Source organism: Bradysia coprophila (assembly GCF_014529535.1).
Source record: "Bradysia coprophila strain Holo2 chromosome X unlocalized genomic scaffold, BU_Bcop_v1 contig_20, whole genome shotgun sequence".
Lineage (NCBI taxonomy): Eukaryota > Metazoa > Arthropoda > Insecta > Diptera > Sciaridae > Bradysia > Bradysia coprophila.
The window spans coordinates 1273139-1295545 of NW_023503307.1; the positions used below are offsets into that span (position 1 = coordinate 1273139).

At 34.5% G+C, this 22407-nt stretch overlaps 3 protein-coding genes and 1 long non-coding RNA gene across 4 annotated transcripts; 2 read left to right on the forward strand and 2 right to left on the reverse strand.

Moving 5' to 3' along the window:
* Nucleotides 1-2225: 2225 nt before the first annotated feature.
* Nucleotides 2226-3624, reverse strand: LOC119068807. The gene is made up of 2 exons (XM_037172580.1): nt 3112-3624; nt 2226-3033 (listed from the first exon to the last, which is right to left on the reverse strand). The coding sequence occupies exons 1-2, from the start codon at nt 3515-3517 to the stop codon at nt 2561-2563; spliced, it is 879 nt and encodes a 292-aa protein (XP_037028475.1). The 5' UTR covers nt 3518-3624; the 3' UTR covers nt 2226-2560.
* An 855-nt stretch (nt 3625-4479) lies between these two features.
* On the forward strand, nt 4480-5297 carry LOC119068808. The gene is made up of 2 exons (XR_005086227.1): nt 4480-4597; nt 5089-5297. It is a non-coding gene; the product is annotated as an uncharacterized LOC119068808 (long non-coding RNA).
* Nucleotides 5298-10360: 5063 nt separating this feature from the next.
* LOC119068809 lies at nt 10361-11519 on the reverse strand. The gene is made up of 4 exons (XM_037172582.1): nt 11203-11519; nt 10908-11136; nt 10655-10836; nt 10361-10584 (listed from the first exon to the last, which is right to left on the reverse strand). Exons 1-4 carry the CDS (start codon nt 11419-11421, stop codon nt 10477-10479), a joined length of 738 nt encoding a protein of 245 aa, XP_037028477.1. The 5' UTR covers nt 11422-11519; the 3' UTR covers nt 10361-10476.
* An 8267-nt stretch (nt 11520-19786) lies between these two features.
* Nucleotides 19787-20964, forward strand: LOC119068810. Its single transcript, XM_037172583.1, has 3 exons — nt 19787-20334; nt 20395-20576; nt 20652-20964. The coding sequence occupies exons 1-3, from the start codon at nt 19899-19901 to the stop codon at nt 20847-20849; spliced, it is 816 nt and encodes a 271-aa protein (XP_037028478.1). The 5' UTR covers nt 19787-19898; the 3' UTR covers nt 20850-20964.
* The last annotated feature ends 1443 nt before the right edge of the window (nt 20965-22407 follow it).

A 22407-nucleotide genomic window follows, 5' to 3' on the forward strand; every position in this document is an offset into this window, starting at 1 on the left:
TTTATTATTTTTTTTCATTGTTTCCCATTTAAGTGTAGTTTGGGTTGTTTGCTACAAACAACTATTTTGACTACTTTTACATTTAGATTTGTCACTCAAAGAAATTAACCCGACGAAAATGTATTGAAGTAGTTTCAAAATTTGTTGCAATTTTTTTTTTAAATCTATTTTGCAAATATATTTTGCAACTACTTCAAGGGAATGAAATTCCATTTTCTCTTCAGTTGTAGGTATTATTGACAAAATGTAACTACACTGGGCCTCGATTCTCATGCGTTCGTAACTCCAAATATTCGTAACTTGACAGTTGCATGTGTACGATCCCATAGAAACTGTAAAAGTTACGAATTCTTAAAGCTACGAACGTGTGAGAATTGAGGCACGGTGAAAATAAAAGTCGCAAAATTTTGAAAAACATACACACGGGCCAAATCTATTGTCTTTTGACAGGTTTTTCGAACTTTTGACTCTCTTATTTTACCCGGGTAATCTCTAACCAAATTTTAGGGTATTTTTACATCTTCCAAACTCACCATTGCGAAACTTCGTCGGACGTTTCTGTTCCAAGATATCGCCTATTGAAAATAGTATTTTTTTTTTTTTTTTTTATTAAGGGTAGTGTTGTTCTGCTCATTTCTGTGCAGAACGCGCACGGAGGCCTCCGTTGGGCCTATTGTGCTCACTATTTTTTGGTTAGACATTTGCAGTTTTTTGGGATCATCCAAGGTAGCTAAGTAGTTTGGAATTTCCTCCGGTTGCAAAGATCTGTTTCTCCAGGCCGCACCTGAGAAAGCATTCGGTTTTGTCAACATATTTTTTCATATTATTAGTAATGAAAGCGTGACAATAAAAACGAAGTCATTGTGTTCCCGAACACTAAAAACAACAATGACACATACATACATACACACAGCATAAATGTAATTTAAGCTGCATTGTTTTTCATGTAGAAGAGACAAATAAATGAATGTCCAAATCTGTAAAACAAAAGAAAAGTTCACATTCGAACCGAAAGCCCAAAGGCCAAAAAGTTCCTAGGAACATTAAAGTCGGACTTTATGAGAGACCAACCATTACGCCTTCCGGCAAAAGTTCTTTCGAACCAATTGCATCACTCATCGCATTATGATGGCATTTAGCGATCCAATTCGAAACACTGATTTTTACTCACTCGAAGCACATGTACGCAAACAATTAAAATATTACAAAGGTCACACACAAAAGACCAAATTCATACACAATTGTATAGCGAGTTGAAAAATGAAAAGAAATAAATTTTGATTTTGTCAAAAATCTATAAAATTGCAAGGTGGAATCACTGTTCACTATTAATCACGGATGTAAAATTATTAAAATTAAGAAAATTGTCACAGAATAAATGAAGTTGCACAAGAAATAATTTGTTTATGAGAGCTGTGATGAAACACGTCCGCTCTCCATGACGCCTTTTACTATTGTTTGAAAATAGTAACAGTTCAGATCGTTTAAGGATGATAATTTTTTTCCTTTACTGGGGAGGGAAAATGGACTTTCGGTCCCCAGTGAAAAGTCTTTCCTTCCTTCGTAAAGGAAAACGTCATACTACACTCGGGAAATAATTTGATATTTCGTATCACGATGAGTAAAAGTACCTCGGGCTAAAGCCCTCAGATGCTTTTACTCATCTGAATCCGAAATATCAAATTCCTTCCCTTGTATAGTAATTACCAAACTTCTTAGAATTAGTCAATCTACCGATCCCAATATAAGTCAGAACTCGCCGCCGTGGGAGCCGGGTAAAGTTCTTCTCCATCGATCATCAATACTATGAAAAAACTATAGACAGTCCTATTTTAATGTCGTTTCCAAATCTATTAGGGATACGTAGGAAGGGTAGCTGTTGATTTTTACAAGTACCTTTACAAATCAATAAACCAATTCTTACAAAGTTGTGCGAACTCACTTGTAAAAAACAGCAGAACAATATGTAGTGTTGTGTGATCTTTCCAAACAATCCGTTGAGTTGTGCTTTAACGACTAACTTTACAACCCACTTTATGGCAAAAGACGGAACTAAAAAACTGATACGGTATATTGCGTAACGTTGCGCAGGCAACTGAAGATAGTTCCCCTTATTTTGTAAAAAGGAAAAATGAAGTACTGTTCTAACTTCGACCAATTATACTTTTTTTTTAATTCTTGTTAAGTGAGGTATGAGTTCCATAGATTATTACAGATGCGTAAAATTATCCAAGAATTTCTTTTTTATTAAAATAAGATGAAGAATATACAATACAATAATTTACAGTGTGCACTAATTATATTCGAAGTTGATAAGATCAATAAAAATTAATTATAAAATCGGCAGCCAAAATGAAGTTTTCAAAATTTTCTTTATTACTAACAAATTGGATAGATCGAAAATGTATATGCCTGTAATGACGTATTTCGTTACGAATGGAAACCAAAAAATGATCAAATTTGCTAGAACTTCTAGCCTAGCCTAGAAGAAGATCAAGTCGACGAATAAATAATAAATAAATTAAACAATTCCAATTACAATTCAAAACGATAACAATCTTCAAACTGAATATGTTGAATGTAATGAGCTAGATGCACCAGACGAACCGGATGAGGACGAACTGCCTCCCAACGAACTAGATCCGGACGACGAACTGCTCGGATAGTACGAACTGTACGCTAGCGATTGGGATGATGAGGACGAAGCAGATGGTTCCCATACTCGCGAATATGGACCACCAGCACTGCTCGGTTCCCAGCTACTCGGATCATAAGACGATGCGGTGGTAGATGGAGAATAAGCGGTCATTGGGTCGGGTGTCATAGGCATCATTGACATGGCAGTTTTTTTGCTGAACAATTGATAGGCCACAAATCCAAGTACGATGCCAATAGCCAATTTTGATAAGATTAACGCTTTCATTGCTTTCAATCCAATTAGGGCGACGAAAATGGGCATCAAAGCCTTCATTTTCAGTTTAAGCAGCAAGAGCACAGGCAACAGAAGTTTCTTTTTCAATAAATCTCCGCGTGCTGGAAAATGGATATTCACATTGAGCGAATTCATGGGCAAAATCATTATAATCTTTTCAAAACAAAAAATCGTCTAACCTTCTTCGGCCACTTCATTCGGTAAATCGATATCAATACCACGATCGGAGCGAAAAGTTAACGCGGCATTGTCGAAAAACGTTTCCGGTAATTGCACTCTGAACTCTCTGGTGTTTAACAAGCGAGAGACACGGTCATAGATTTTCTCATCAGTGTCGGCTTTACCAAACGATCGTCCGTATGGTTCGTCGATATTCAACTGTGTATCCAAATATGTTAACACTTTTCCTTTTAAGCACGGCATCATTTCGCTATCGAAACACTCATTTACAATCGAAGATACGAGCTCATCTCCACTATTTAATCTAGGCGTTTCGATCACAAAATTACTATTTACTGTTGCACCGTTCACTGCCATCACTGCCATGGCACAACTAAAAAGCACAACATAACAAGACATCGTCATTAACTTTTCTATCGTCCCTCGGAATGATTCGAATTAATTTTTTTGTTTCTTTTTTGATTCAATTAATTGAAACACACAAACTGTTGAAAAGACAATGCACTAATGACAAATAATTTAAATTTCCCCATTATTTTATACTGCCGCTCCCAAAAAAAGACGATTCGATATTAGGATCAGAAAACTGTACGAAGTGTACGTATTGGTGATAATTTCGTTGAACAAAAACAGAAAAAAAAACCTAAAGAAACACAACAAAATTCTTCAATTTCGATTGAACAATTTTTTTCTTTATGAATAGAAATTCAATTAGTATGCAATCCGCGCACTTAAATTTGATATACCTGACGCGATTTTAGCGAGCATACAATTTTTGTTTTACCTTAATCATAATTGTGGAGTAAAACTTGGAACATTAATATTTTGAATGCATGGCTTTATTGAATAATGATTCGGAGTTTACGGAACAGTATTCGGTACAGAGACCAACTTATATGCAAAGTATTTGTCCATAGTTATGCTTTCGACTTGCCCTATAAATATAGTTAATTATTTATGTTTTTATGTTACATGTCCAAATAGTGGCAACGAGTCGTAGGAATTTTTTTTCTCGCCAAGTTGTAGGTCTTCAGTATTTCCTGCATCGAAGCGACATATTTGTAAGTTTTTTGCGGTATTTAAAAAGTGAAGCAAACTACTTAATTGAGGTCTTACAAGTTAAATTTTAATGGGACTGAATCCCTCGGATAATTTTACTCATCTTGTAAAGGAGTTATTTCTCAATCATTAATTAATTCAAATAATGCTTGAAGATCTCTTACTACTTAATTTTGAGATAATGCCTTTATCAGGATACAAGATACCCAATTACCACCCTACTACCTAAGTTATTTAGTTTCCTATTTAAGGATACTAAGACCAGTGTAGTGGAGGTCCAAACCGATTTTAATGTGCATTTAATGATAAAGGTGTGAAAATTGCACCATCGGTAAAGATTGAAATTCTGAGCATTTTTGGATAGGGACCCCAAAATTTCCGGCCCAGGTGCTCCCCTGACCCCCCTTCAAAGTTTTCGATGTAGAGGTAACTTTGATGAATTTCTGTGAAGCGATTTTTGAAGCCACATATGCCATATGGGGCTCAAATGAAAGCTGAAGGCCCAAAGTTTTTTTTAGTGGAAAAAAATTTCACAAATTTTCCGTTCTTTCCACAGTTTTTCCGATTTTCCGAAAAATTGAAATTTTGATTTTAAGGTTAAAATTAAAAGATTTTTAAAATTTGTTCTGAAAGTTATTTTTTTTCTTTATATTATTGTTTACTATCAGAATTCCAGACTTTTTCCCATACAAACCATATTTCGATTTTCGCACATGGAGAAACCATGTTCAATTTTCATCAAAAATTTGAACCCTTTTGCATGGCATTTTTTTTCGCCAAAATTTTTTTTTTCGATTTTTAATCTAATATTAGGTGGGTTTGCTTAGAATGATCTAAAAACAAAATAAAACCACTTTTTCGATTTAAAAAAAAATGTTTGGACCTCGAAATCTGCTAAAATACGCAATTTCCCACAGTTGGCGAACTTTGGCCAGCACTACAACACCTATAATGGACTCAGACATCAAAAGTGTACTTATATCGCAAAGCTGTGGCCCTCAGCTTTCAAATGATACCAAACACTCCACCTTTTGATAAAAAATGTAAGACCTATGATGTGAGATATGTGGTCCGACCCTATTTCAAGCAAATTTCGAAATATTTGGGAGGTAAGTGAAAAAGGCAAGACAAAGCCAATTATGACTATTTCAATGGAAGATGTAAATATCGTCAAATGATTTCCATCAAAAATGTTCCCTTCCCACTTATTTCCGTTCCTCCCAGGAGGAGCTACAACTAATTTTCAACCATTAGGTCTGGAATGGGAAAAAATTGATTCCTTTCTACATCATTATTGCGTCTGGAGCACCTCTTCCGACTAATTTACACAATTTCAATGTGGAATGGCAATTCCTTGAAAGTAACTAGGTTCAGGACTTCTCACCCAGACGGTTCACCACTCAGAATGCTTACATTTTACTAAAAATTCCTTTGAAAAGTCGTGAAATGTAAGCATTCTGAGTGGTGAACCGTCTGGGTGAGAAGTCCTGAACCTAGTTACTTTCAAGAAATTGCCATTCCACATTGAAATTGTGTAAATTAGTCGGAAGAGGTGCTCCAGACGCAATAATGATGTAGAAAGGAATCAATTTTTTCCCATTCCAGACCTAATGGTTGAAAATTAGTTGTAGCTCCTCCTGGGAGGAACGGAAATAAGTGGGAAGGGAACATTTTTGATGGAAATCATTTGACGATATTTACATCTTCCATTGAAATAGTCATAATTGGCTTTGTCTTGCCTTTTTCACTTACCTCCCAAATATTTCGAAATTTGCTTGAAATAGGGTCGGACCACATATCTCACATCATAGGTCTTACATTTTTTATCAAAAGGTGGAGTGTTTGGTATCATTTGAAAGCTGAGGGCCACAGCTTTGCGATATAAGTACACTTTTGATGTCTGAGTCCATTATAGGTGTTGTAGTGCTGGCCAAAGTTCGCCAACTGTGGGAAATTTGCGTATCTTAGCAGATTTCGAGGTCTAAACATTTTTTTTAAATCGAAAAAGTGGTTTTATTTTGTTTTTAGATCATTCTAAGCATAACCACCTAATATCAGATTAAAAATCGAAAAAAAAAAAATTGGCGGAAAAAAATTGCCATGCAAAAGGGTCTAAATTTTTGATGAAAATTGAACATGGTTGCTCTATGTGCGAAAATCGAAATATGGTTTGTATGGGAAAAAGTCTGGAATTTTAATAGTAAACAATAATATCAAGAAAAAAAAATAACTTTTAGAACAAATTTTAAAAATCTTTTAACTTTAACCTTAAAATCAAAATTTCAATTTTTCGGAAAATCGGAAAAACTGTGGAAAGAACGGAAAATTTGTGAAATTTTTTTCCACTAAAAAAATTTTTGGGCCTTCAGCTTTCATTTGAGCCCCATATGGCATATGTGGCTTCAAAAATCGCTTCACAGAAATTCATCAAAGTTACCTCTACATCGAAAACTTTGAAGGGGGGTCAGGGGAGCACCTGGGCCGGAAATTTTGGGGTCCCTATCCACAAATGCTCATAATTTCAATCTTTACCGATGGTGCAATTTTCACACCTTTATCATCAAATGCACATTAAAATGACCTTTTGTATGAAGATGGACCTCCACTAGTGTCTCATTTTCAGAACTTATTGATTTTAATTCAACTCAACCGGAAACTGAAAATTTGGTAATACCGTTTCGTTTTCATGCCTTTTTGACTTGCCTGACATTTATACAACAAAAAGAAATATTTTTGTACTTGGTACATTTTGCGAGAATTTAAAATTTCACGGAAAAATGGATGAATTTAAGATGTTATATAAAGGTCAGACAAGTCTATAATAATCGTTCTTCGTTAATTTCTGCCCTAGTGTAGTTAATAAGGACCAAAATATTTACAGATCGGGTAGAGACAAACCAATGATTGGATATTGTTTGGGATGTAAAAAAAATGAGGTTTTGGAAGGGTAGCCCAAAAATCCCCTCCATACTTCCCCCCTTTCAGCCCTTCAAACTTCAAATGCAGAGGCTTCTTGTATGAATTATTGTGAAGCGACGAATGAGCGTACAACATTGAGTGGATACTCAAATGAAAGCTAAAAGATCAAAGTTTTTTTCTCTACAAAAAAATTTCCAGAATTTTCCGATTTCCTAGCAGTTTGCATTTTTTAGTCAGCTCTCACATATTTCAAAATTTGCAAGAAATGGGGTCCCACCACATATTTCACATGCTAAGTCATAATTTTTTTAAATTTAATATGGAGTGTTTGGTATCGTTTGAAAGCTGAGAGTCGTAGCATTGTGATAGGGGTAATCTTATGGTGTCTGAGTCGATTTTGCTGTTTGTAGTGTTCGACAAAGTTCGCCGAGGGTGGAAAATTTCAATATTTTAGCCGAATTCGAGACCGGAATCATTTTTGAAAATCTAAAAACTTGTTTTCTTTTGTTTTTGAGGCACTCTGAGCCTACCCAACAACTATCACACCTGTATAAAAAAAATAAAAAGTGACGAAAAAAATTTGCCATACAAAAAGGGTACCAATTTTTGATGCAAATTTACGATAACTGCTTCAATTGCGGAACATCAAAATACTTTTTGTTTGTAAAAAGTTTGGTAATGGGATGCTAAACGATAATAGCGAAGAAAAAAATATTGTTGTGAACTAATTTCAAAAAATATTTAACTTTAACCTCAAATTTAAAACTTCGTTTTTAAGAAAAGTTGGAAAAACTGCAAGGAAATCGGAAAATTCTGGAATTTTTTTTGTAGAGAAAAAAACTTTGATCTTTTAGCTTTCATTTGAGTACCCATTCAATGTTGTACGCTCATTCGTCACTACGAAACCCTATTTTTCGACATTTGATTGCTAGGTAAGGAAGATAAAAAATATCTGAGACTAGTTTCGGTGCCTAGACACCAAGACATAACTAGTCACGGAAGAGTAGCGCAGATTTCGAGCAGTCGAAGTTCAAAAGAATCTCTCATAACTTTTCGAGGAAACACGTGAAGGGGAGAGTAAGGATCATACTACCAAATTATGAAATAAAAACCGAGTCTCTAAATTCAACTAGTGCACCAAAAACACTTGAGTACCGTTCCTAATGTTCCATGAGTTTGCAATTCTTCATTTTACATATCTTTCTTTTCCATTCCGGTGTTTCTTGATAAAGTTATACAAAACAAAATGTTAGTGCATGTCTTAAAAATCTCTGTAGATGAAGATGGAGATGACCATTTAGCTTAATATACTCGAAATACCTGTCTAGCTTCATGAATTAAAGTACGTGCACGGCTAAGTTTGGCTAGTTAGCCTGAGAAAATAGTTAAAATCAATCGAATGAATGACTGACCAATCCAAAATTATTTTAAAAATTTGATCAAACAGCGATTTATGTTTGTCTCAATTGATTTAAATTCTATTTTCTTGACCGTATATCAGGGTCTCGCTCAAGAAAATCACTCTTAAGTTGTTGTCACCAAAAGTTATATGGAAATGTTCGTTGTTTCCTTGATAACTTGTAGAATCTAAATTGATTTATTCTAAGAGTAATTATACCTAGGGTATAATTACTCTAAGGATTTATTAGCCAATAAATCCACATTGTGAGATTACGACTTTCACGCGTGGTCACTGTCCTAACAATTCCAATTCCAGTTCAATTCCAAAATGTACATTCAATTCTAATTTGCTTGATTTCACAAGTCATAACATCGAAGCAAAAATGCAAATAAAATATTAAGAAATCAAATCTGTGCGGCGTCAAGGTCATCCAAGTATTTGTCAGGGCAACAATCCTAAAAATTCAATTTAATTTCCACTCAAAATTCCAATATTTCCACTAAGTTCCAAAAATCCATCCAAAAAATTATCGGTATTTTCAACCTTCTGTGCCCACTTATATGGATTTATTGGCTTAAATTCGCTGAAATTGGCAATTAATAAAAAATAATGTAAAAATTTATAGAGTTACACTCCAGAGATGACATGTTGGCGCTGTCATTGTTAAACATGTCTGGGTGTCCATGTAATTTTTGAGTGCCGATTAGCATCAGCGCCACCATGCCACCTCTCGAGTGTAACTCGACCACACAGATTAAGAGATAATATCACAGCAGGTAGAATACATCAACAAATAATCCGATAATACAACGCAGGCGTGTGATCCGAGACGGAGCTGATTTTGCATGCTTTTGAAACCTTGGCCAATTTTCTTGTTTTGCCTAGGTATGCAAGCCCACTTTTCGCCACTAGTTGCATACAACGTTTTCTGCAACCAGCTGCGAAAAATGAACTTTTGAAATGCATACTGTAAGAACGAAATATGGTATGAACGATCAAGTAGACTTATGTACGCTGCAAAAATTGGTTCACTGCGATTATATATCTCAATAGCCGAATGTATAGAGGTGTTGTTCGGTAAGCATTGGGTTTTGGTGTCGGTAGTTCGAAATTTGGTTAGGGCAGAATTTTTATTTACGCTTAATAGTTCAGATGTTCAGAAGGAGTGGTGAAAAGTAAATCCATTTCACCACTAGTGTCGAAAAGCATAAATGAAAGTCCATTTCAAAACTAATGGTTAAAAGTAAAACATGGAAAACCAGAGAACCCACGACCCTTCGATCGCCACCCAAATCACGCATGAAAAAGTTCAGTTTTCGCAGCGCAGTTGCAGAAAATAGGTTTGTTCTGGATGACTGGTTTTTGGCACTTTCCAAGTCATGAAATACCTCGGAAAAAGTAGGAAATTTCATTTTCTCGTTCCAACGTTTTTCCCTCAAGGAACAACAAACTATTTCTTTGATATAACATAATCTGAGTGACGTGGTGGGACTGGTGGGCGTAATTTTTATTTATTTATTTATGAATTGACTTCAAACCAATTTGATCGCTTTCGTATTTTGTTTTTTTTTTTTTTTGGCGGCCATCCTACGAACTAAGTTGGAAAAGTGGGTTGTTCCAAGAGGAGTTCCATAATCAAAATACCAGGATATTGTACCCTTTATTAACCGATAACAAGATATATATTGATATAGATCGTTAGAAAAATTGACGAGATTTGATCATTCAAATTCATGGGAAATGTTGACTGGTTGGAATATATAAAATGCAATCATTGTAATCAACCAATGGTACAAAACTTTATTTTACCTGGAAGCCAGACGATTACAATCGCATTTCAGTGTGAGGTTATAATGAAAGAACATTGTGTTCAATAAATTATTTTCGCTTTAATTATTTGGTATTTACATTTCGAGTATACAATAAATTAAGAAGAAAAGAAATGTTTAACAAAAATCATAAGAATCCGGCTAGTACAATTGATTTATTGGTGGGCACTGTAAGCAATGTTTTGAGCATCAGAGTCCATAAACGATCGTGTTTCCCATGGTGCATGAGTAGCAATCTGTGGATGATGATTATCGGTTGCAATCTGAAAATGATAATAAAAGAATCCATCGAATCAGGCGAATGACCAACCGGACTGGATTAAACCGAGTTACCTTCTTGCACAATTGGAAAATGGCCATAGCAGTGGAGATAACAAACGAGAAGAATGACAATTGTAGAGCATTCCATGCCTTGAGACCGAGTACACCAAGAGCTAGTGGAATCAATGTCATGGCTTTCAATAGAACGAAAACCATAATTGGGATAACAATTTTCTTCAATTTCGATTTGCGAGCTGAGAAGGTAACAAAAACCAAAATTATTTGAAAATTGAATTCGTGTTGATAGATAAGAGATGATATGTACCTTCGGTGGCACCCTTGCCTTCGTTGAAATATTTTACATTGAATGTAAGCTCGTTGTTGTTTAGATTTTTCGGTGAAACGGTAACTTTAGCATCGGCAATCGGTACACTGAAGGTTACATCGTGACTTTGGATGTATTGTTCGATAACATCAACGGCTTCGGATTCACTTCGAGCATTATTTTCGTTACCAACGAAACCGTTTTTTCGAACCTCCGTATCGTCGAACAACTGAGAGGAGAAAAAATATTGTTTTAATCACATCCGTTGGCAAAGTCCATCCAGCCATATACGTACCTTGAAGTTATCCTTTTGGAAAATAGTGTCCAAGAAATTCACCACTTTAAATTTCATGCAAGCAATCGCATCACTTCCGGTAGCACAATTCGATCGCATTTCTTCGACGGTACTGTCCAGTTGTGTCCCTTTCCAGAAACTAGGTTTCGCTGGATTACACACAGCCAATTGAACGAGTCCAACAATAAGAGCAAATTTGATGAAATTTTGTTTGGCCATTTTTATTGAATAGAGGTGCAACTAGGTACTTTTTCCAATAGAACAACTGTTGTATTGTTGTAACTCTGAATGAGACTTATCAATTGATGACAGACAGACAATTGCTTTGGTTTTTATATGACGGTGGTAGGCCAAAACTGATATACTCAAATCATTGAATGTTCATTTGAATAACATTTCGTTAGCTGAACAGTACATACTTTCAGTTGTATACTTCACTTCCGATCGACCGAATTTTACTAAGTAGGAGAAAAAATTTTCTTCTCTGTTTGGTAAATAAGCAATATTTTCACGTAGATGCGTTCAGCACACGCTCTGCAGAATTTCAATTAGCAAAAATTTAAAAAAAAAAAACTTTCGACGCAAGTTCAATATCAAAAGTTGTTCTGGTATTATATTGATGCGTTAAACGATTGATTGCATACAAAATAATTTCAAACTAGGGTGCTAGGCTAGTTTAGATTATTGTATGTAAGTATAGCTATGAAATGAAAACAATTAGATTACAGATCCATATCATTCTCATAAGTTTACTTTTTTAATTTATACAGAAAAGTGCTAGCCGATTTCACGCGTTATGCGTCTGTTTTGTTATTCTATGAATTACAATCGCTTACACATAATAAATGATTTGTTTTAATGGTCTTTAAAGGCCATACATCAACTTGGAATGTCTATCGGAATTCTGTTGTAAATCAGGGAACATAACTGTCAGTTGCTACGTTACTTTATCGGCATTGTTTCAAGAACTATACCAATTAACATTTCACTACACATAAAGAGAATTAGTCTTTGTATCTTGTCTCAGCCATTGACTAAATGTCGTGATTGATTTTGTATAATAATTTTATGCCCAAGATTCGCTTAGGATTATGTGTAAGCCAAGCTACTTCCAAAAAGCCTAATTCTGATTATTGTACGAATATTGGTATTTTTCAGGAGAGTGTCTGTTATTATATGCAAGACATCCCTTGGAGCCATCAGCCAAATATTTATAGAGACAAAAAAAATCTGGTTTAAGGCGGGATGGCTCAGTGGTTACGTACGTTTCGGATAGTAATAATAATAGTTATTTTACTGACGACGCATGCTAAAAGGATCGCCTCCTGCTCGGGCTCGAAACCTCTCATTCGTTAAAAAATTCTTTTAGCATAAGTTAGAAATACTGATAGAAAAAAACAACAAATAAAACTCTCGCGAAAGACTATTTTAGTGTATAATAAACACTCTTTTGGAAATTACTCCGAATTATTCTTGGTTATCCATTTATTTCTGTCACGCTTCGTACACTTGGCTCGATAATTTTCCATTTATTTTTGCTCAGTAAGATTCCAGTGGTTTTGAAACCCTAACCTTATATAGACGGCTAGTCATTTGTTATCGACAATGAAGACAAAACTAAGTGATGAGCTGTGTATAGAGTTCTCTTATATTGCGAAATGTATGGTTAAACAAATGAAGTAAAAGATTTTGTATGAAATACAAGGTCCCACCTGTTGGGCGGGTCAGATCACTTGACTGTTTGTCTGAGCTTCTCAATAGTATTTTTATTGGCAATGATTCATTGATTTATTTCAATGAAATGTAATTTTGTATGTTGATGGCCACAAAAACGCATTTAGAAGAAGAACTACTAGAATAAATCTGTCATTGATTATTTAATTCTGTTTAGTTTCACTGAAAATCTTCGAAACGTTTTATATAAATTGCCCCGGTAAAAATTGACATATGTTTTCAATTAAAATTTAAACTCGGGTGACTTCACACTCATTAATTTTGGTTCTGTTTATTCGGTTTTGTTTACAAGACGAAATCAAATAACAAGAATCCAGATCGTTTTAACAAAGAGTAGAAAAGGCTTCTTTCGAGAACTTCTCCCAGATGGTTGAATCGATACCACCCACTTTCGAACCTGACCTGAGGATTTCAATACTTCATCGAATAAAAAAAAAGTTTTTAAAATGCGTTGAGATTACTCCAGTTATCGTGTTAACCAAAAGTAGAAAAGGCTTCTGTTGAGAATTGCTTACAAAAACATATTAGGATTAGGATTAGGATTAGGAAACATAGGAGAAGAACTACTCTCATTGATGATATAATTCTAGTTAGTTTCACGGAAAGTCTTCGAAACGTTGTCTATAAAATGACACGGTAAAAAATGGCATCTGTTTTCAATGAAATTTAAACTCGTGTGATTTGCACTTCACACTCGTTAATTTTTGTTCCATTTATTCGGTTTTGTTTACAAGGCAAAGTCACATAACAAGAAAAATGCTATTGAAATAGATGCAAAAATTCTGTTAGCAACATAATCTATCTTGGAACCTAACCTCAGGAATTAATTTCATTCTCCACCAAACATTTTTTTTTAATCGGTTGAGAATTACTCTAGTTGTTGTGTTAACAAAGAGCAGAAAAGGCTTCTTTCGAGAACTTTTCCCGGATGGTTGAACCGATACCACCCATTTTCGAACTTGACCTGAGGATTTCAATCCTCCATCGAATAAAAAAAGTTTTTGAAAATCGGTTGAACTTTGCTCCAGTTATCGTGTTAACAAAGAGCAGAAACGACTTCTTTCGGGAACTACTCCCAGATTATTGAACCGATACCACCCATTTTCGAACCTGAGGATTTCAATACTTCGTCGAATAAAAAAAAGTTTTTTAAAATCGGTTGAGATTTACTCAAGTTATCGTGTTAACAAAGGGCCCAAAATTTTAACATTTAACGTTTTTTAATCACATTTCCATACATTTTAAATCATAGTGAACGTGTTATGTATACGGTGTATTTTCTTTTGTAAAACCCATGACTTACAGTCAAGGGAATAAGACACAGATGAAGTAACAGATTTAATGAATTTATTGTGATACTGCTGTTTCGGAAAGGTTAACATTTGATCTGATAAACTTTCCAAGTTCCCAACACTTGAACAGGTTCTATTAAATTAACAGTTATATTCCGAATTTTGGAACAGTAATTGCAATATGTTGAAAGCGGTTGGGAAATAAATTCAAATTTTGGAGGCTGAAGTCATGAAAAAAATATCCAGGAAACTTATCAATCAATGCGTACCCCGAACAAGATTTTAATTATGAAGTTTTAGTTGATACATGTGACAAAGCAATGCATAATAGTTGTGTGAAATCGGTTGACATGTAATGAGCCCGCATGTTAAAAGACCTGGAGTTTTCACCATTCATCCCAAAGAAATGTAATGATCTTATCCGACATCGCTGAGTAAAACTTATCTGTTGAGTTTTATGGAGAGCTAGTTATGTTGCGTAGTCAAAATGCTTGATTTTGGGTTAATTTCCGAATCGTAATGTAGCAAGTCCATTTAATTGAGTTTTGAAGATTTGAGGAGATTTTTCGTTTCTATTTTTAAAAAATTCTGAAATTTCATCATATAGCGTAGAATTTTGGTTTATTTTTGTGCATTTAGAGTGTTCAAGAAACCAATTATAAAGGAAAATCATAGTAAAAATTTTTCGTCCTGTCGTTCCAAAATTGATAATTTACCTATGCTGAACAGACAGACATTCAAGGATCATTATAATCACTCAATTTTAGTTGAAAGTGAATTATTTTTATATGAATATTTCATCCGTTCTGACGGTACAGGTTAGATATTTTTTTTCTGTTTACAGATACGAAATATATTTGAAACGGTGGAGGCTATATTTTAAATGCTTTTAGGTTAAAAAAAATCATTATTGAGAAGCTGGAAGCTTATGGCGGATAAATGTTGAGAATAATCCCAATTTTTTTCATGTTGACAAAAAGCTGCGATTTTACCCAGTTCTGCTTATAGCATCGAATTAAGTCCTAATACAATTTCAAAATGAAAAAGAACGGATTTCGTTTTTCTTTATTAGGGAATGCCAGATACAAACGTAAACAAAATGGCAGTGTGTAATGAATGGTTTCTCTGAACTGTTAGTTTGCCGAATGCTAGACACTGGCATTTTGTTTGGGTTTTGTTTGGAAAAATAAGTTACGAGAAGCGGTGCATTTAATCTGTACATCAATCCTCGCTAATGTTTATTTCAGTCTTATTTCATTAATTTGAAAGCCATCCGGTCTTTGTAAAATATTATTTTCTGAATTTTTTTTCTCATCATACAATGGTTGGATGAATTTCTACTAACCATGAATTCATTTTGAAACATACCATTCATGATGTAATTGCTTACTTAAACTTAAATGTTGCTTTCCTTTTTAAATATCACTTCTTAAATTCAGTCGGTCAACACCATTAAATTAATGTTAAATTAATCAAATTGAAGAATCGTCCAATGATCGCACTTAAAATGTCATTGAGAAAAAAGAACTTTTAAAGTTAAAGGCTGTGGAGGTAATATTCTTAGCATCAGGGCGATCATGATCAGTTTCTCAAATGTTATACCAATCGTTTTTTCATTCAAGCTTTTGATTTCTTATTGAATGAACAAAAGTTCTGTCCTTTTAATTTTTTTTTTCCTCTAAGAGTATAATTTTATCAAACTTGAACCCTAAATTACAGTGTGTTCATCTTAAAAAAGAACAATTTTAGATGTATCAGAGTTTTAAAAGTCCCAATGAATTAAATGCCTCACAGTCTATGATATTTTGGCGTAAACTTGGAATTCGCTAAGGGATTTTCAAATTTTGTACCAAAATATTATAACCTGGAAACATTTATTGACATCGATGACTTTTAAAACTCTAAAAAATCTCAAATATGTAATACACAAAATGTGTATACGCAGATCGAGAGTGAAGCCAGAGGGAAGTACACACATTGTGTGTATTGGGCTATTTTAAACATAGTCTTATTGTAATAGATTAGAGTGTATTGATGAAAACGTCACAATCGATTAATTTTTTAAGCTTGTCCTAACGAGGCGGAGCCGACTGAAGCATGCACACTTGATCGCGATCGGAAAAATATATATGAAAATCCATTGTCGACCGAATAGAGCGGCCGAGAAAACACTTTCTTGGCCGCAAATACCTCTGAGAAGTACAGAAAGATTTAACTTTTCGATCATAGGTTGCGTGTCGAAATCTGTCGAATTTCAGCCTTCAAACGCAATTGTTATTTATGACATCGAGTGCGAAGTACTTTATTAGGCTCCAGATGTGTAATTATGACACGAGGCCGCAGTTCGCATGTATCCTAATTCGTAAGTAAAACGTGTAAACGTGTGTGTAAAAAACGAGAGCGAATGGTGCACACTTGTTTACATTTCGTAAAGCTTGTGTGAAAATACCCATCTGCTGTTATGTGTATGTATTCATGAATTTGCTACGATGACCCAAGCCAACTTCAAAACACTAGTTTTCATTCTTCCAACTTCTAAATTTCGTCATACGAATTTCGTTTTTCAACATTTACGCAGCTCAAGACCTGCGTAAAAATTTGTCGATTCGTAAAATAAAATAAATGAATTGCTGTGATTGGTTGTATTCAAAAGTATGTGTATAGTTCGTGGAATGCTTGCGTCAAACTTATTTCACGCAAAGTACACGGGTGCGTAGCGTTGTGAGTGAAAACTTATTTCATTCAACTTCGTAAACGTAGCATTGTGAATAAAGATAGAATTTTACGAAAACTCGTAATTTCACTCACTTTACTTACGAACTTTACGAGGCATAATGGTTTGCCTCTAGTATGGTTAAGCAGTTTTGATGTCAAAGATTTTGTATGAAATGTTGGACATAGATGAAGTAACAGGAGAGGGATTACGGTGTCACTTCTATTTTGTCTATTCAATCAAAGCTCTGAGAGCAGTTCACTATCTCATTGAAAGATGTACCTGCAACAAAACCAATGTCATCAGAAAAATAATTAATTTTTTACTCGACGGATTTTAGTCAAATAAAATGCCATCATGTAGCACATGACCTCAGGACTCTGGAACAGCAATAATTTTTTAAATCGGTCCTATATCGCCCTGAGATCATGTGATACACGATGGCATTTTATTTGACTAAAATCCGTCGAGCAAAAAATTAAATATTTTTCTGATGACATTGGTTTTGTTGCAGCGACATCTTTCAATGAGATAGTGAATCATACTCTATCGGTAGAGTTTTTACTGAATAGAGAAAGAGAACTGGTGCCGCAATCCCTCTCCAGGTTTAATGATTTTATTGTGAACGCTTGCTGTTTCTAAAAGGTTAACCCTGTTACTTTCAAAATTTGACCTGGTGCACAGCATAAATAAGCTAGATTTTCTATTGCTAAACAAATTTTTTGTGCTATCGTCTGATGTAGGTATTTTCTAGCTCCAACTTCGAAAACGAAAGTTTTCAGAAAAACCGTCATTGTAAGGTTGAATTGAGTTTAAAAAGGAAAAATTTTATTGTCTCACTTTCGCTTACAAAAATTTAAAATGAGCTTACCCTAGTTTATAGGGTCTTCCAAATCGGTTACAATTTAATAGTGTTATATGCGACAATCCACTGGTTGGTGTCAATGTCTTTCATTTTCTGTGTTGTACTAACTGTTTTTAAGGTCAAATTTGAAATAATTTCCAGTGGAAACCCAATTTCGATTACTCTAAGTAAAAGACAGTCGATATACTTAGGCTATGTTCTAGGCAGGGTTCGAAAAATTATGATTTGATTTTGAAAATGGCTGATGTTCGCCAAAAAAGGTTTGATGTTCAAACGTTAATAATCAAAAAGTGGATTAATGTTCAATTCCTTATTTTGATGATCAAATTTGATTTTTATATCAATTTGATGTCTTGATAATCAATGCGTAATTTTTGATGATCAAACTTTGTGATTTTCCAAATCAGGTCAGTAATATGATTTCAATTAATTTGAGTTGATTTAATGTATGTTCATTCAACGCTCTTCAAGCACACAGATAAAAATTTGGGATTAAAATTTTAGGTCCGGGTGGGATTACTTTCGATTTCTTAGGGCTGGCAAATGATTAGAGAGCGTATTTTAATCGTACTGGGATTAATTTCTCTGTAACAACGGTTCGAAATAAACCTCGGTGAGATTAAGAACGCAATGGCTCAGTGTGAAGATTCTTGGCTGGTGTGCAGTAGGTCCCAGGTTCAAATCTCGGCAGCTACATGAACATTTTTCTACAAAACATTCAAACATGTCTCATTTCAAATAAATAAAAAAAAATGTCTCCCTCATTACCAGTAGATGTCAATACATCTCAAAATTTAAATTTTACCCTATAGAAATAAAAGTAATTCTTGAGGAATTAAATTCCAAAAAAGATTCGGTCGTGTACTGTTAATCTGGAAAAGATTTCAATCTAGGTCCATATTTCTATCTGTGCAAAAGTGCCGGTAATCGCTTAGCTATTCGCAGGCAAAGCGAAATGTAGTGCACAATTGGAATTTTCCAGACCAACGTCGAGTTTTCATTTTTATCACAAAAACATGCGAGACTTGTAGTCAATAGGACAAATTGATGTTCAAATATTTGAATTTCAGTGTTGATCAAGAGATACTCGAATTTGATCATCATTTTTCGGGTTTGATGTTCAAACCTTAAATTTGATGATCAAGTTGCAGTGAACTGACAAAATCAAGTTGATTTGAATATCGAGTTCACAATTTTGAACATCGAGCTTGATTTGATGTCAGAAAAATTGAGTTGAATTTGATTTTCGAACCCTGGTTCTAGGTACAGTCTATGATTCTGCCCTTACTCAGTTATTCTTCTGATCTAATCTTTTTTAGGAACCAGCGATGATATTTACGTAAAATAAGTAAGAAACCATAATAATTTTCACCATACAACACGTCGCGTCTACAAGAACGTTTTTTTTTTAGCAAAACAGTTGTGTGTCTTCGAAATATCGTAGCGGTAATTGTGAATTTAACTTCCTTTTTCACCAGTCAAATAAATTCCATTCAAATTTCTTGCAATTCCATAAATGAACGTTTGGATCATTTTCGAGCGCACAGTTTCCATAACGATTTCTCATAAATAATATGACAACTAGTTAGCAAAAAAATCAATTAATTTTCCAAACACAGTCGATTATAATCAGAAATAAATCAGAAATTTATTTCGTATATAATTCAATTAAAAGAAATCGAAATTTTTTCTTTATTTCGAATTTTAAATCGATTTAGCTGAGGTACAATTTGTGATTCGATAAAATGATCACGTTATAGCCTAAATTTCTTTTGTCATCCGGTCGAATAGTAAAAGAATTCTTATGTTTTACTTAACATCAATATGTGTATGAAAACAGCAATCAAATTGGGTATATGTAATGGGTGCTGTACATACATACATACATACATATGTAACATCGCGATGCGTTTTCCACCCAAAAGCGTCTAATAAATTATTCAAAGTACATAGTTCGATATAAAAACCAAAGACAATTTATCATCCGTCACAAATTACAATTGATTGTCGAACCGTTAACATCGCAATCGCACTAGCATTGTTCAGCTACTTACGAACTAAACAGTGATAAAGTGATAAGAAGACATCGAAAATGAAGTATTTCGTTGTTTCGGTCTTGATTTGTGTTACAATCGTGGGTGGTTGTCGAGCGAATGTCCTTGCAACGGATGTGATGACCGACATATATAATACGTGTTTGAGTAAATTTTCTGTGACCTGTGTGAAACCAAAATCGTTAGCGTGGTTAAGTGAGGCTGTGAAAAGTGACGACATTAGGGTAACGGAAAATTTGAGTATTGTGCGAAACGGCAATCCCAGTGTTAATGTGCAACAACAACCGCGACATGGTAATGCTCAGATTGCCATTTTAGAAGAAGTTGAAAACTTTTTGGCTACACATTCGGTCAGAGTGAACGCACCCAGTTTCATTACTGATGGTTCAGTAAGGTCATTCTTACCCGATACCATTGAAACAAATGATTTGTCTCAGACTATCGAAATGCCATTGTCTGACGGTCAAGGGGAAGGTACCACACCGGAGTGACATCATGTCGATTCCATGACTAAAAAATTATTTATTTCAACAGGTCGTGGATTCGTTAAGAAGGTTATGATTCCATTCTTACTCGGATTAAAATTCAAGACGACGGTTCTAGTTCCACTTGCATTCGCTCTAATCGCTTTGAAAACATGGAAAGCACTTACTCTCGGACTTTTATCGATGGTCCTTTCAGCTGCAATGCTAATCTTCAAGTTTGCTAAGCCAAAGGTTGCTATTCGCCCAAAATTTTCCCTCACTCAATTTTCTGTTAATTAAACCAAATTTCCTCATTCCACTCACCAGGTAATCAACTACGAAGTTGTTCACTATCCACCACATCACGTTGAACATCACATCGATCATCACTTGGACCATCACTTGGACCATCATTTGGACCATGTTCATCCACCACATATTGAACACCCACCACCCGGCTGGGAACCACATGGTTGGGCCCGTCAAGCTGATGCACAAAATTTAGCATTTGCTGGTCAATTGTAATATTTGTAACGACCTATCTGACCTTTTACTATGCAACGTTGTAATTTATTTAATTTATTTGTTCGCTCGATTTGTAAGAAATGATCGAAATAAAATGTTTATCAATTTTTGAGTTCTAAATAACAACCCTTTTTTCTATGCAACTAAATGGCAGAGATATGCTTAAAAAAGATATTCAATGAAGGCTCTAATAAATAGATGAAAGTTTTCTAGGTTTCCGAGTTTTAAGAACACGAATTCAGCAGTTAGAGAAGTATGGACATTCATATCAGCACCAAACAACGATACAAATACTTTCCATTGCATTTCTTAGTGCAGCTTTATACCGAACAAAGCTTATTTAACGTCGTCTCAGCCTCTAGCTTAGGGTCATAGAAAAACTTTTAGTTGAGCCATCAAGTCACTCTAGAGATCTTTGACCTCGTCTTTGACCGTTGTAACAGAAGATGCAGTGATACTTTAATATTGAAAATCTAGTTACGTTTGAGTGGTATAAGAAGTAGAAGTAGAAGTAGTCTGTTACTTCTTTATCTACATATTTTCAAGCGATTGTTACAAAATATCTTACTTCAATAATTTAACTCTTATTTTGCTAATATCATAATCTATAAGCCAAAACTCATCGATTACATTAATTTATGTTGCCGCTGTCATCAACAAATGAAATAACAAATTCTTCAAATTATTCTCTGCAATGATCTCGGCATTTACGTCTAAATTAACAAAATCATTATGAGAAAACTTTCATTGTATTTTGGTCCGAAATTAATAAGAGGAAATTGTTAGTGCAAACCGTTTAGCAACGCACTGCATTTGACAATGACATGAATAGTAGATTATTCACCTCTGTCCACATGTTTATCGAAGTGACTATTTGCACCCGGGTGATTAAGCGGAAATCACGCTTTTGTTGTGGAAATTATAAGAAAAATGTTGCCGTTTCACTGGAAAAACAAGTCGGTTTTGAAGCCTGGTATTATACAAACGAAAATACTTCTTTTGAAGCTCATAAAATTCACTTTTCCTTTAATAAATGACAACAATAATACTATATTGTGGGTTATTATTTACGGAACAAAAAGGCTTAATTCCAGAGGATTTTTCATTTTTACAAAATTTGACAGAAAAGCTAACAAACCGGTTACAAGCGATTTTCCCCTTTTACAAAACGTAACGAAAGGCTCAATTCCAGAGGATTTTTTCCTTTTACAAAACTTGACGCAAAAGGCTTTATTCCAGGAGTTCCGAGAGGAGTTCTTTCTCTTTAATAAAATGTAAAGCAAAAGGTCAAATTACAGTGGATTTTCACTGTTACAAAACGTAACAAAAAAGCTATTGTAACGATTTCAGGAAATTTTCCTCTTCACACAATGTAATTGATCGGTCGATATTGTAGTTCCTTTCTTTATAAAATACAGCAGTTCTAATTGTAGAACTGGCACGGGGGTCTCCGCTTGGCCCATTGTGCTATACAATCCCTTTTACAAAATTACAGAGGATTTTTCCCATATACAAAACGTAACGAAAAATCTTAATTCCAGTGTGGTTTCCCTGCTGA